The 13,366-nt window shown below is 43.5% G+C and overlaps 1 protein-coding gene across 1 annotated transcript; it reads left to right on the forward strand.

The window, feature by feature from the left end:
- Positions 1-6,055: 6,055 nt before the first annotated feature.
- On the forward strand, positions 6,056-12,778 carry pkdccb (protein kinase domain containing, cytoplasmic b). The gene is given in 9 exon segments (XM_070438072.1): positions 6,056-6,717; positions 7,437-7,553; positions 8,881-9,152; positions 9,925-10,004; positions 10,351-10,458; positions 11,566-11,595; positions 11,598-11,621; positions 11,624-11,740; positions 12,006-12,778. Coding segments are annotated over 9 exon segments (1,452 nt in total). The 5' UTR covers positions 6,056-6,120; the 3' UTR covers positions 12,113-12,778.
- The last annotated feature ends 588 nt before the right edge of the window (positions 12,779-13,366 follow it).

Here is a 13,366-nt window from a genome sequence, read left to right on the forward strand (position 1 = left end):
ACTTCTTGCCCTTCGCAGAGCTGTTGTGAAGGAAATTGTCAAGAAAGTGAGTTTGTGTCTATACATTCCATCTTAGATTTGCTTCCAAATGGAATTGCAGTACTCCATTAATTCAAGTATATCTCCAGCTCATATTCCTAGGCAGTAACCTGTAGTTCTACCACCACCGTAGCCATCGGGTGATGACGCTTTTCTGCTGATACACACTCTGCTGTCCTTTGATGACCTGTAGTCAGAAAAGGTACCTGGGACCAGAGAGGAAGAGCAAGTGTGCTCTTCCTTGGGTTACTCCATCTTCATAAAGACATAATGCAGGCTGCTCTGGTGAATGATCAGTGGCACGCCAGCTGGCCTGTGTCTACAGATTAATCATAATGCAGACACCTCAACACTGAACCCATTAGTGTAGGCTGGAGGAAAGATCAATGGTCTTTTTGACACTGAGGCACCCAGTTAGCAAAATTGGTTAAAAATCTTTTTTTTTTAACACCTTTTGCACTGTCTGCCATAGAAACACAGTCTGGAAATCAAACTTTATCAACGACTTGTCAAAGTGTCCAAAAAATGTGATTTCAACGGTCCAAGCAAAGCAGTCCGTTTCCTAGAGGAACCATTACTTTTTGATGTATGCCTTAGTGCTGAGATTCTTAGATTACTGACTATAACATTTGAAATATGCCTACAGACTAGTGTATTATGTCAAGAACTTGTTGATGTATTTCAAATTTAGATATACATGTTCCAAGCGGTCCCTTTTTTGGGGAGAAACCGTAGATTTCATATTAGCTCCCCAAAAAATTCAGAGGCTTAACTTTTAATAACATTTTAAATATGACTTTTACGTTCTTAAGATACATTTATATACGTTTAAGTAATACTAGGCTAAGGCTAAGCGTCCCGCTAGCGCGACACCTGTCGACAACATCCGGTGAAATTGGAGGGCGCGCAATTCAAATAAATAATCGTAATAGTAAACATTTATGAACATACAAGTATCTTATATCGTTTAAAAGCTTAAATTCTTGATAATCTTAATGCATTGTCCGATTTTACAATAGGCTTTACAGCGAAAGCATACCATGCAATTGTTTGAGGACGGCACCCCACATTAACATATTTTTCAACCAGCACAGGCATCATAAAATCACAAATAGCGATTAAATAAATCACTTACTTTTGAAAATCTTCCTCTGTTTGCAATCGCAAGGGTCCCAGCTACAACATGAATGGTCGTTCTGTTAGATAAAATCATTTTTTATTTCCCAAAAAGTCAGTTTAGTTGGCGCCATCGATTTCAGTAATCCACTCATTCAACATGCAGACAAAGGAGTCCAAAAAGCTACTGCTAAACTTTGTTCAAACAAATCAAACTACGTTTCTATTTAATCATCAGGTTTCCTCAACTGTAAATAAACTATAATATTTTATACGGAAGGAAGTATGTTCAATAGAAAAGTAAAATTAGTAAGCGCTGTAAAGCCTCTTCGTTGCGCGCCAACAGACTGATATTGTACCGGGACTCTTTGTGCAAAAACTCCAAATTCTTGCTAGTTTTTGAAGGAACAAGCCTGAAACAATGAACAAAGATGGTTGACATCGAGTGGAAGCCACAGGAATTGCAATCTGGGAGCTGGAATTATATAGAACCCATAGCTTTCCATTATAATAGCCTGGGAGCTCAAAAAAAAAATCTGCTTGATTGTTCTTTGGATTTTTGCCTGCCATATCAATTGTGTTATAGTCTCATACATTATTTTAACACTTCAACAAACTTCAAAGTGTTTTCTATCCAATGCTACCAATTATATGCATATTCTGGCTTCTGGGCCTGAGTAACAGGCAGTTTACTTTGGGCACATCAGTCAGGCGGAAATTGAGAAAAATAGACCCTATCCTTAAGTAGGCCTAGAGATGTAAAGTACTCAGATTGAGCTTCAATCTTCCCATTGCCGTTGGATTCTCATATGACAGATATAAAACTGGGTTTATCATCTACATTGTAAGTCAGTGTTGTGTTGTAGCTACATCCAGTCTGTAAATAAGCTGTGAGGTTTGATCATGTCTTGAGGCTAATGCCCCCAGCTCGCTAAAGTCGCTATATCCCCAGTCCACCTATAGCTTTGTCTGCTCCAGATAAGGAGTGGATCTGAACCGACACCCATGGTAATTTCCCGTGGCAGAGCTCTTCCCAGTGTCTTGTGATGTGAGCAATGTTTTAAATGTATTTACAGCTCAAGACTGAGTGGAAAGATTTCCCTAATAGGGGAGAACGATACAAATGTTCTCAAAGGCAAGATGTTGCTTATGACAAGGGATAGGAAGATAAAGGGGCAAGGAGTACAAAAAGGCATGCTCTCAGAATTATTGTTCCCAAATGACCAACCATATATATTTCAGTGAGGAAAGTGTGAACTGTGAACATTTAACAATGAATCATCTAATCTGACATTCGGTCTAGGATGGAGAGTATTGGTTAATAATTCAGCTATGTTACATGTTTAATGCCATTAAACCTATAGTTAGTGCTTCCAAACAGAACTGCTGGGCTTTCATTTAAGTAGAGCTCCAGTTCATTTCTCCAGCACTGGCAATTGGCTAGCTGTTTTTGCTCTGCCACTGTACCCATCAGAAGATTATGCCATTTTGCTGATGAATACTGTGCGGTGCCAGTCTGATGCCCGTCAAAAAGGCCATCTAAAACAGACAATATTTGAAAAGTGTGCCACTATGGTTATACGATTTACGTTCATCATCTCTCAATTAATTATTAATTATGTTTATTTTATATTAATTAAGAAATCAAATTGTACTGCTAGTTTAGATGTGATAATTTTCAAACTGTTCTTTTCAATGTAAAGTCTGTGACACTGGTGTGTGCAAAGGTATCCTCAGACTAAAGTCTCTCATCTATTTTCAGCATTAATTTATTTAATAACATGCTAAGTTAATCCCCTCTGTATAAGATATAGGAAACTGCCAAAATAAGGAAAACACCAACATAAAGTGTCTTAATAGGGCGTGGTGCCACCACGAGCGGCCAGAACAGCTTTAATGCACCTTGGCATAGTGTCTGGAACACTATTGGAGGGATGCAACATCATTCTTTCACAAGAAATTCCATAATTTGGTGTTTTGTGGGTGGTGGTTGAAACACTGTCTCTGGCGCCCCTCCAGAATCTCCCAAAGGTGTTCTGGGTTGAGATCTGGTGACTGAGAGACACACACACACCCTTTAAACCCCCTACGCTCCTTTTGAGACCCCTCTTTCAAAGTCACTGAGATCTCTTCTTCTAGTCATGGTAGCCATAATAATGGGCAACTGGGCATTTTTATACATGACCCTCAGCATTAGGCTATGGAATGTTAATTGTTTCATTAACTCAGGAACCACACCTGTGTGGAAGCACTTGCTTTGAATATACTTTATATCCCTCATTTACTCAATTGTTTCCTTTATTTTGGCAGTTACCTGTATATTACTGTTAGACTACTAGTCACCATATTTTGTGTACTGTTCGCCACACCAGCTTTGGGCTTTTGGTGCTTTACTGCCACCTGTTGAACAATGCTTGCATGTGTCTGTATTTATTCAGTTGTGTGTGCGCGCGTGTCAGTCGGTCTGAACATACCTTGCAATGGGGACTTTGTGTGACAGTATGTGTTTTTATTGACATTGTCAGGGAGCTCCACCAGTGTAGGAGCTGCAAGCAGTGTTCAGACTGGCTGTAGTGGCAGTCCCTATGGGTGTGCTGCTGTCAAGAACCATGGCATGGATGTCCACTGGAAAGACACACTCAGAACTTATCGACCGCCTGAGAGGTATGAGAGACTGATGTCAGTCCTGGGCTGCGTTCAGCAGGACACAACGTTGTTGAATGTTCAGATGGAAACGTGGTTCTCAACTTTTTTGGGTTACTGTACCACCAAGTACCCCCTTATGCATTTTACCAGTAGCCTATGGTCTCAAGAGTCTTCTTAAGTACTCAATGGGGATAGGCCAAGCACCCACATGGGTACTACCCCTGGTTGAGAACCACTGATGTAGACCAAACATGCCTCTTTGGCATGTAGAGTAGGAAACATACTATTGCAAGGTGCAAACAGTTTTATTTTTTGCTGTTGATTATTGATGCCCATATCCTGCTAAAAAGCCACTGTGTTCAATGTGTGTATGCATGCAAGCACGCGTGCATGGTCTCACTTCTTTTTTTGCCTAGGCACTGGTGTACCACACACACCCGCAGCCCCCGCAAGGTAAAGGGGACCATAGGAAATTAGCTGTAAAACTGCAAAATGTTCTTTCAGCTTCATGGCAAAATGTGTAGAAAAGCAGGAAATTAGCTTTAAAAATGTATAATTCTCTCAACCTCATAGCAAAATGTGCAGAAAAGACAGCCAGGTCACCCGTGACACAAGTCAGTATTCGACATCTAGCCATGTCTGAGGACGTCAAGAGACGACGTGGAAACCGGCCACTAGGGGCAATAGTAAGCGCTGTTACCTTCAAGTAGGCTTGCTCCCCCGATTGGTCAGTTTGGCTGCTGGCTAGCGATACGAAGAGTCTTGGTGGTTGCAGACTAATTCCATTTAAGAATGATGGAGGCCACTGTGTTCTTGGGGACCTTCAATGCTGCATAGATGTTTTAATACCCTTCCCCAGATCTGTGCCTTGACACAATCTGACATGGTCTCGGAGATCTACGGACAATTCCTTTGGTTTTTGCTCTGACATGCACTGTAAAGTATGGGACCTTATATAGACAGGTGTGTGCCTTTCCAAATCATGTCCGATCACCTACTCTGCGTCTGACAAAGACACGGCGGTTGGAACCAAAAATCTCTAATTTGGTCTAATTTGATCAGACCAAAGGACAGATTTCCACTGGTCTAATGTCCATTGCTCGTGTTTCTTGGTCCAAGCAAGTCTCTTCTTATTATTGGTGTCCTTTAGTAGTGGATTCTTTGCAGCAATTCTACCATGAAGGCCTGATTCACACAGTCTCCTCTGAACAGTTGATGTTGAGATGTATTACTTGAACTCTGTGAAGTATTTATTTGGGCTGTAATTTCTGAGGCTGGTAACTCTAATGAACTTATCCTCTGCAGCAGAGGTAACTCAGGGTCTTCCTTTCCTGTAGCGGTCCTCATGAGAGCCAGTTTCATCATAGTGCTTGATGGTTTTTGCGACTGCACTTGAAGAAACTTTCAAAGTACTTGAAATGTTCCGAATTGTCTGACTTTCATGTCTTAAAGTAATGGACTGTCATGTCTCTTTGCTTATTTGAGCTGTTCTTGCCATAATATGGACTTTATTATTTACCAAATAGGGCTATCTTCTGAATACCACCCCTACCTTCACAACACAACTGATTGGCTCAAATGCATTAAGAAGCAAAGAAATTCCACAAATGAACTTTTAACAAGGCACACCTGTTAATTGAAATGCATTCCAGGTGACTACCTCATGAAGCTGGTTGAGAGATTGCCAAGAGTGTGCAAAGCTGTCATTAAGACAAAGGGGGGCTACTTTGAAGAGTCTATATACATGATTCCATATGTGTTATTTCATAGTTTTGATGTCTTCACTATTATTCTACAATGTAGAAAATAGTCAAACTAAGAAAAACCCTTGAATGAGTAGGTGTGTCCAAACTTTTGACTGGTACTGTATAAGCTATCTGTTTTTTATTTGTAATAAATTTACAAACATTTCTAAAAACGTTTTTTTGCTTTGTCATCATGGGGTATTGTGTGTAGATAGATAGATGAGTGAAAAAAATAATTTCATCCATTTTAGAATAAGGCTGTAATGTAACAAAACGTGGAGAAAGGGAGCGGGTTGGAATACTTTCAGAAAGCACTGTATACCTAAAGGGTCCTATCATTCTAAATCAAGTAGCTAAATGATCCAAGGTATCTTAAAATAATGCCATATGTTCCACATTACTCTGCACCAGCTAAATCAGGGGCAGGATTTTACTTTTAATGGAAGACACGCCTCTGGTGGGCGTGCCACAAGAGGTGAAAACTACGAGCTCAACCTTTCTCTCTTGTCATGACTACAGAAGAGGTCTTCGTCCGATTGAAGTTCAGTGCGTTTTCCTTTGAACCGCGCACGAAATGTCAACGATGGGCAGCTCTCTGTGCGCCGCGGCACTTTTAGCTTTTCTGGTCTTTTCTTTAAGACTTTTTGTGAACAGTTGGCACTTCAGAGTTCATAAAGGAATTTTTACCAATGGAACTATTGAGGATGGTTTTGTTATGGAGCGTAACAGATTAGTTCATGAACTCAACGAAAGACGCAAGGAAATTCTTCCTTTCCTCATCTCTTCTGGGGTAAAGAGGTTATTGGATGAATCGGGACACTTTGGGCAGCACCAATCATTTGAAAGTAACCATTTGGATATTAGTTTGGAGAATGAGAGTGACGTTTCCAGTGGATCTATTAGAATGAATAAGGATCATATTGGCTGTGATCAGCTTGTTGATATGAAAGCTGTGGATATCCTTGGCTCGGGCTATACCAAAATAGTACTTAAAGTTGTGCTCTCGGAGGGACAGTCTGTGGCATTGAAAACTGTGTACGATCAAGGAACTGACATGGGGAGATGTCTCGAGGATTTTAAAGACCCCTTGGGCTGTCACGAGCTCGTGTCTTTTAAACTGAAAAAAGAAATCGTTTTATTGCAGAGACTGCAACATCCAAACATCATAAAGGTACGTGAATAAAGTATTATTCATTAAATAAATAATTAGCCGAAGGTACAAATGTAGAATATAACTTTATTGATCTCCAGGGTGTATAGGCTAATCAAGGTGTCAGAAGCTTACATACATCACAAACACACAATATAAGCGTTACAGACAACATGGCCTACAGTGCTAGAAACCTACAAACTTCAACCACATTGATGCGACTTTGCTGTCTTTTTAAGGAGCTAACTGCTTCCCTGTGCCTATATATGCTCTGCTGCATGTGTAATATTGATGAAAAGCCTCACTGCATCTGTAGGACCTTCTCATGTAATTCAATTAAACCTCTTGAACTGCCCTTGGGTCGCAGTTCTGCATCAGCAGCTGGAGGAGATACAATGTCCCTTTCTGTCTGTTAACCTGGAATAGGTATAACAATCACCAAAGTCTATTAGATCAATCCATTACGGTCAAATTTGCAACTTGAATGTAAACAATCCTAACCTGTTTACAGGCTACCGTGTAACAGTTTAATGAATACCTTTGTGAACGCACTTGCACCTATTCACTGTAATAGGCCAGAGTAGAACACCACATTTTACTGGTTTGTCCTGAGAACATGTGTTTTGATAATATAATTCCGCGCTCACATACTTTTCTCCCTATGCTTTACTAGTTTACATTCCCGGTGTCAGGTTTACTGTGACACTAATAATGCAGTATAACATATTTCCTTTCTGCAGCTCCGAGGCCACTGCGAGGACAGTGTGGGGGCAGGAGGCATCACAGCCATCCTGGAGCAGGGCTTCCCACTGCAGATGATCCAGCTCCTACAGAGCCCCTGGGAGGAACGATTTCGGGTAAGAAGACCACTAGGCCCTCTGTCTCTCTCTGATCTCTCACTCACACACACACACACACTTAATCTCCCTCTCTCTACCACGCCCCTCCTCCTCCACATCCCTGGAGAGAGTGTTAATCAGGAGTGGCCCACCCCCTGGCTCCCTCTGGGGCATACCTGGGGTGGGGATGGGGGTGGAGAAGGAGCTGCTGTTGGAGGATGACATTCTTAGCCTGGAGTGGATTAACCCAGGCCCCATCTCCATTCCAACTGAGCCTGATCAAATACTCCGAAGGACAGATGTCTGCGTTCAGGCGGATCTCGAATGTCGGTCCCCGCTTCTCGCGCCTTAAGCCCTCTACTATCTTCTAGTGTGCGTAGTGCGTACTGTGTGTGTGACACTGACCGCGTGTGCATGTGTGTGAGGGAGCATGCGTGAGTGTGCGTGGGTATATGTCCAGAAGTACATAAGTGTTCCTGTTTCCAAATATGTACGTATCATAACACATGGTGAAGAGTCCTTCAGGCCAAGTAATTTCAACCATCCACGAAAGTGAGAAATGAGTAACAGTGAGCAACAGTAGGGGTGAGGTGTTAAAGGAACACTTCTTTCAACGTGCCCGGTCTCTCGGAGCAAAACGCTTCACTGCAAAACGCATCACTGCTGTAGAGTCATCCAAAAAGGTGTTTGGTTTCATCCACCTCTGTTTTTATAGTGCTGCGGCTGCACTGAGAGACGTTCTACGGACTCGTCGGGTTACCTAATGTCCCAACTATGTTTGCAGCGTGACAAAATAATTTTCTGCCGCGTCAACGCGTAGCGAATGCTACTCGTTTCATTTCTTTGTGGGCTGTGCCGGCATGATGCTTGTTTCACCGCTTTGTTTCATCTTGACAATTCTTCTATGGCTCATGTTATACAGGAATGTGGTAATACGCATAGATGTGATGTGAAGCAGCAACTGCAGAAATGTTCCGAAAAAGCAGTGTGATACAAGAAGAGTCTTTGTGCAATATAATCCGTTTTCTTCTTTCCTTTTTAGAGTGGGTAACACTTTACAGGACGTTGCCCATAAACCTGTGTTGTAACCTTTTAATTACACTTGAAACCACACTGTATTAGCAAGTTGTCACACAACACTTTAGTATTTTCTTGCACATGTTTTTTACATACCACAGGACATAGGCGAAAGAGCAGGCAGTCACAAGAATACTATCACGTACGATGCTATTATCCTCATGTCACCTAGTACATATGACATATACTGTACGTGTCAATGGACAACAGAGTAGACAATGGCAACCATAATGTCAACAACATCCAACCTGTACATTTTTTCCCCCAGGTTTGTTTGGGCCTGGTGAGGCTCCTCCACTACCTCTCCCACTCCCCTCTGGGCTCCGTGGCTCTGTTGGACTTCCAGCCCCGTCAGTTTGTCATGGTGTCTGGGGAGCTGAAGCTCACAGACCTGGATGACGCCAGCGTGACGGAGCCTGCCTGTCAGACGGACCAGGACTGCATCTTACAGTTTCCCCTCCGCAACTTCAGCCTGCCCTGCTCGGCCCAGGGAGTGTGTGAGGGCCTCAACGAGATGAGGAATCTCTACAACGCCTACAGGTAATATAGCTGCACTCCAATTGCTAGGCTAAATCTGGGTAAAAAAAACAGAGCCATTTTCAAGTGTTTTGCCAGGTTGGTGAGATGTCATTGCTGCACTCCTAGGGATAGTTTCCCAGATCCAGATGAAGCCTAAGCTTCTGCTAGACTAAAAAACATGCTTAACGGAGTATCTTCAATAACTAGGTTTCCATCCAACCATTTCATGTCGGGACAATTTTATAAATGCCGACAGACAATTTGTTCGTTCGACATGGTGGGATATTTTTCTGCCGGTAAAATGATTTTTGCGAGAAATGGCAGTGCAAATATTGATATAATAACCATCATATCTAGGTAAACTTGGAGTCACGCGATGGAAATCATGTAGTTCATTAGGCTATAGATTAAATAAGGGTGGTGAAAGTGCACTTGATTAGCTTGATACTTGATGGAATTTAACCGCAAAAGTTATTTTTATGTCCACCATGTCATCACGCACATACTTTTATCCATGATAAGTCAGCTTGATAGAAACACATCTCTAGCTGTGGAAAGTGAAATGTCCTGCTTAATCTTTTAAAAAATGTAATAAGCATTGGAAAGGTGGGTGAGATGTGTTATAGCTCGCTTTGTTCTGTGACGCTGCCATTTTGTAGGCTACGTGGATTCACTCATGATTCTGCCAGGTTTACTGCACGCTTGGTTTAATACTGTGATGAAGAGTCAACATTTCATGAATTATGTGACGGGACTTGTCTAAATGAGAATTGTTTCTTTTACCCTGCCTCAGGTATTTTTTCACCTATCTGCTGCCTCACCAAGCCCCGCCTGCCCTGAGACATCTGGTGGATCACATCATGAACTCAACGGGTGAGGACTGGAGTAGACTGAACATGACCCGCCATTACTATTAGTAATTTGGAAAGACCTAATATGGCCCTTTCATATGTCATGTTAGAGCTTAGAGTTTTTCCCTAACCATGTGCGCCTGACTAGGAAAAACTTTCGTCCCTAGTTGGAGTTGGTCATACTCTTCCATGTGAACAATACCATTTCCCCCACATATGAACATAACTAGAGTCAGGTGTTTTGACCGACCACATTGGCCTGACCAGGAAAAACAAATTGTTCACATATGACCAAGCGTGTGACCAATTCCAGTGGCGTTTCCACTCATACCTTTTCTGTGCTGACCTGTTCCGCCGTGTTTCTCCAGGAGAGCTGAAAGGGGATGTGAATGACACGCTGGAAGCCTTTGAAGACATGCTCCATCTGTACAAATCCGGCCTGCACCTGGACAACATGCCTCCGTCAATAATCAGAGGTAAGAAGTGAACCCCTTCTTACCACAGTCTCCTGTTTTCTTTGATTCTTTGGTCTAAATGGCTTATACATTGCTCCAGACTGGCCCAGATCCTGCAGCTGTATTTTCCATGCTCAAGCTGCTCAATGGTTTATATAGCTACATTATGAATAGTAATCATAGTAAGCCTGGGAAGTGGATTGATTGGACTGAGTCTGGGAATATGAAGGAATGCTTTAGACCAACAGTGTTGTGATGTATTAACACTGTAAGCTGCTAGGTCATGGCCGAGCAGTTTCACAGTTCCTTTTAGGACTCTAGTTTTCCAGTACGTGTCTTCAGTTACAGGCAAAACTGATTCCTGGGCCTATAGATCTCATGAATGGTCTGCGTATGTTGACTTAGAATTTTTAGAGTATCTGGAACTCCATAGACAGAGGATATACATGGGAGACTCACTGTCCAAGACTTAAAATTAAACAGATAATCCCAATGTCTTCCCTTTTTCCAGATGATTTTCTTCTACCGAGTGTTCTTATAAAGAACCTTGAAGTGACCCTCTGTTTACCGCACTAATGCCCCAACTGGAGCGCTTGTTCCCCTATTAATATGCCCCCCACCAACATTTTTAACCCCGGCCTTGTAGGTTTAGGTGAAGGAGTACCAATGGAGTAACATGACACCCCTGCCATCTTCCCCTCACTGTGAATGAGTTGACTTCTGTTCTGATGTTGGGTCGGAGGGGGTCAGGCGCTCCTAATTTGCGGCCCATGAAAATGTTTAGCAGATGAGTAAGGCCCAGGCCCCACAGCGTCTCTGAAAGACTCTGGTGTTTCTTCCCCCCCCCCCCCCCTCCCCCCCCCCCCCCACCCCCCCCCCCCCCCCCCCCCCCCCCAACCCCCCCCCCCCCCCCCCCCCCCCCCCCCCCCCCCCCCCCCCCCCCCCCCCCCCCCCCCCCCCCCCCCCCCCCCCCCCCCCCCCCCCCCCCCCCCCCCCCCCCCCCCCCCCCCCCCCCCCCCCTCCCCGCCGCTCCCCCCCCCCCCCACCCCCGCCCCACCCTCCCCCGCCCCCCCCCCCCCCCCCCCCCACCGCCGCCCCCCCGCCGCCCCCCCCCCCCCCCCCCATTAGAGTATACAGTCATGAAAGGCATGAGCACCTCTGAAATATGGAATACAGATGCTGGCCTCGTACAACCACCAAGGCTGCATGCTGTCGGTGCACAGCGACAAGGAGGCGGCCTTCATCTGTAACTCCCTTCCTCAGTGCACTAGCTTCAGCCTGAGCAACCAGAGGACTTGGACAGGTTGGTGTCACTGACCGTCAGCCTTGAGGCATTGACCGAATTGTGGTTGTCATCTTGAGTGGAATTGGACAAATATTTATCTTTGAGAACTCCTAGTTCTCATTAGTAAGCATGCCTAAAGCATTCACATTTAAACCCCGTAATACTTAAGTGCATTTGCCTTTAAACCTGATTTCAAGCTCCAAGTGTGATGACTGTAATTCTGAGTCACTGAAGAACTTTACTTTGGCATTTTTGTTATTTCTCTGCCTTTGTTTGTCTGCAGGACGGCTCCTCGCCTCGTTCCAAAGTGGTTTCAGCCATTTGGTTACAGATGGGAACTCGGAGGTGTATTTGAAAAAGACCAAAGCATCACCAGGAACTACAGTGTAAGGAGTGGGACAACGGGAGTTGGGGAATGCAGGGAGGGTGTTTTTGAAGCGAATGAAGGAATGTGATATATTTATAGGGCTTTTGCTCAGTGGCTTGTTTGATTGGCTGCCAATCCTGCATGCTGCCAATAATTATTTAAAGGGATTTCCCATCAGATATAATTATGAAAAAAATAGTGCCCTCACTGTTCAGTCTCAACCCCCCCCCCCCCCCGTGTGTTGTGTTTGCGAGGCTACATTGGTCCAGTGGTAGGACTCGAAGCTCCACACTAACTGTTTGATGCCTGGATGAGGAAAAAAAAAGAAAAACAAGCTCTTAAACAACTACACTTTGATGTTAATGCGCCATGAAACTTTGTGGCTTGGCGTAGGGCTGCACATGGTAACAAGCATATAAGTGCTTACATCACAGCAGTCGGCCTAGATGATTACAACCATTCCAGTCCCCAGTAGTTGTCTTTGATTTTAATGCCAAATTAAGTTAATGCCATATGTGATGTTAAAATGTAATTATCATTACATTGTTTGTGTATAATATGTACACCTTGTGGGTGTGAACCTGTTTAACTTTTTCAATGAAAGGGATTCTGTTCAATGACAATTCATTCTGTACTTGACATTCTGTACTTTTATTATGGTTGTTTTATATTATAAATACTTTAATATATTTTGTTGTTTCGGAGTCTGCCTTTGTGAAACAGTATGCAATTCAAATGCTAGGATTCATTTGAACTAATAGCATATTCTATTCTTGTTAGTGTCACTATAGGGATTGATCTGCTCTAAACCCTACTCCAACCAATCAATCACACAATGTGTGGGCATGTGTATGCACTCCTTTCAGCCCTCTCTTCCCACAATCTGTTACCCATTTCAAAGGGGGGAGATCCCAAGTCATACTGTGCTCTGCAAAGTTTATAAAAGCCCAGGGAATGCATGCCAATAATCACTTGCCGGGTCATTATGGGGCTTAATTAATACATGTAAATGTTCCTTGTTTTCAAGCTCTTTCTCATGGAACAGGCCCATAATACAAAGGAGCACTAAGGACAATTCAAAGTAAATCTCCTTTTAGCACACGAATGGGACCAACCATCTGCCCTGTTTTGGGGAGTTCCATTGAGGTGTGTAAGGTATTGATGATGAGCCAGAGATAAGCTAAAATAGCTACAGCCTGGGGTTGGCCTGGTAGGTCAGGTTCTGGAGAGCTAAGGTGGGGGACGGGAGTGTCTCATTATACCCAACCCTGGCCCCC

The sequence above is a fragment of the Salvelinus sp. IW2-2015 genome, unplaced genomic scaffold (assembly GCF_002910315.2).
Source record: "Salvelinus sp. IW2-2015 unplaced genomic scaffold, ASM291031v2 Un_scaffold245, whole genome shotgun sequence".
Classification (NCBI taxonomy): Eukaryota; Metazoa; Chordata; class Actinopteri; order Salmoniformes; family Salmonidae; genus Salvelinus; species Salvelinus sp. IW2-2015.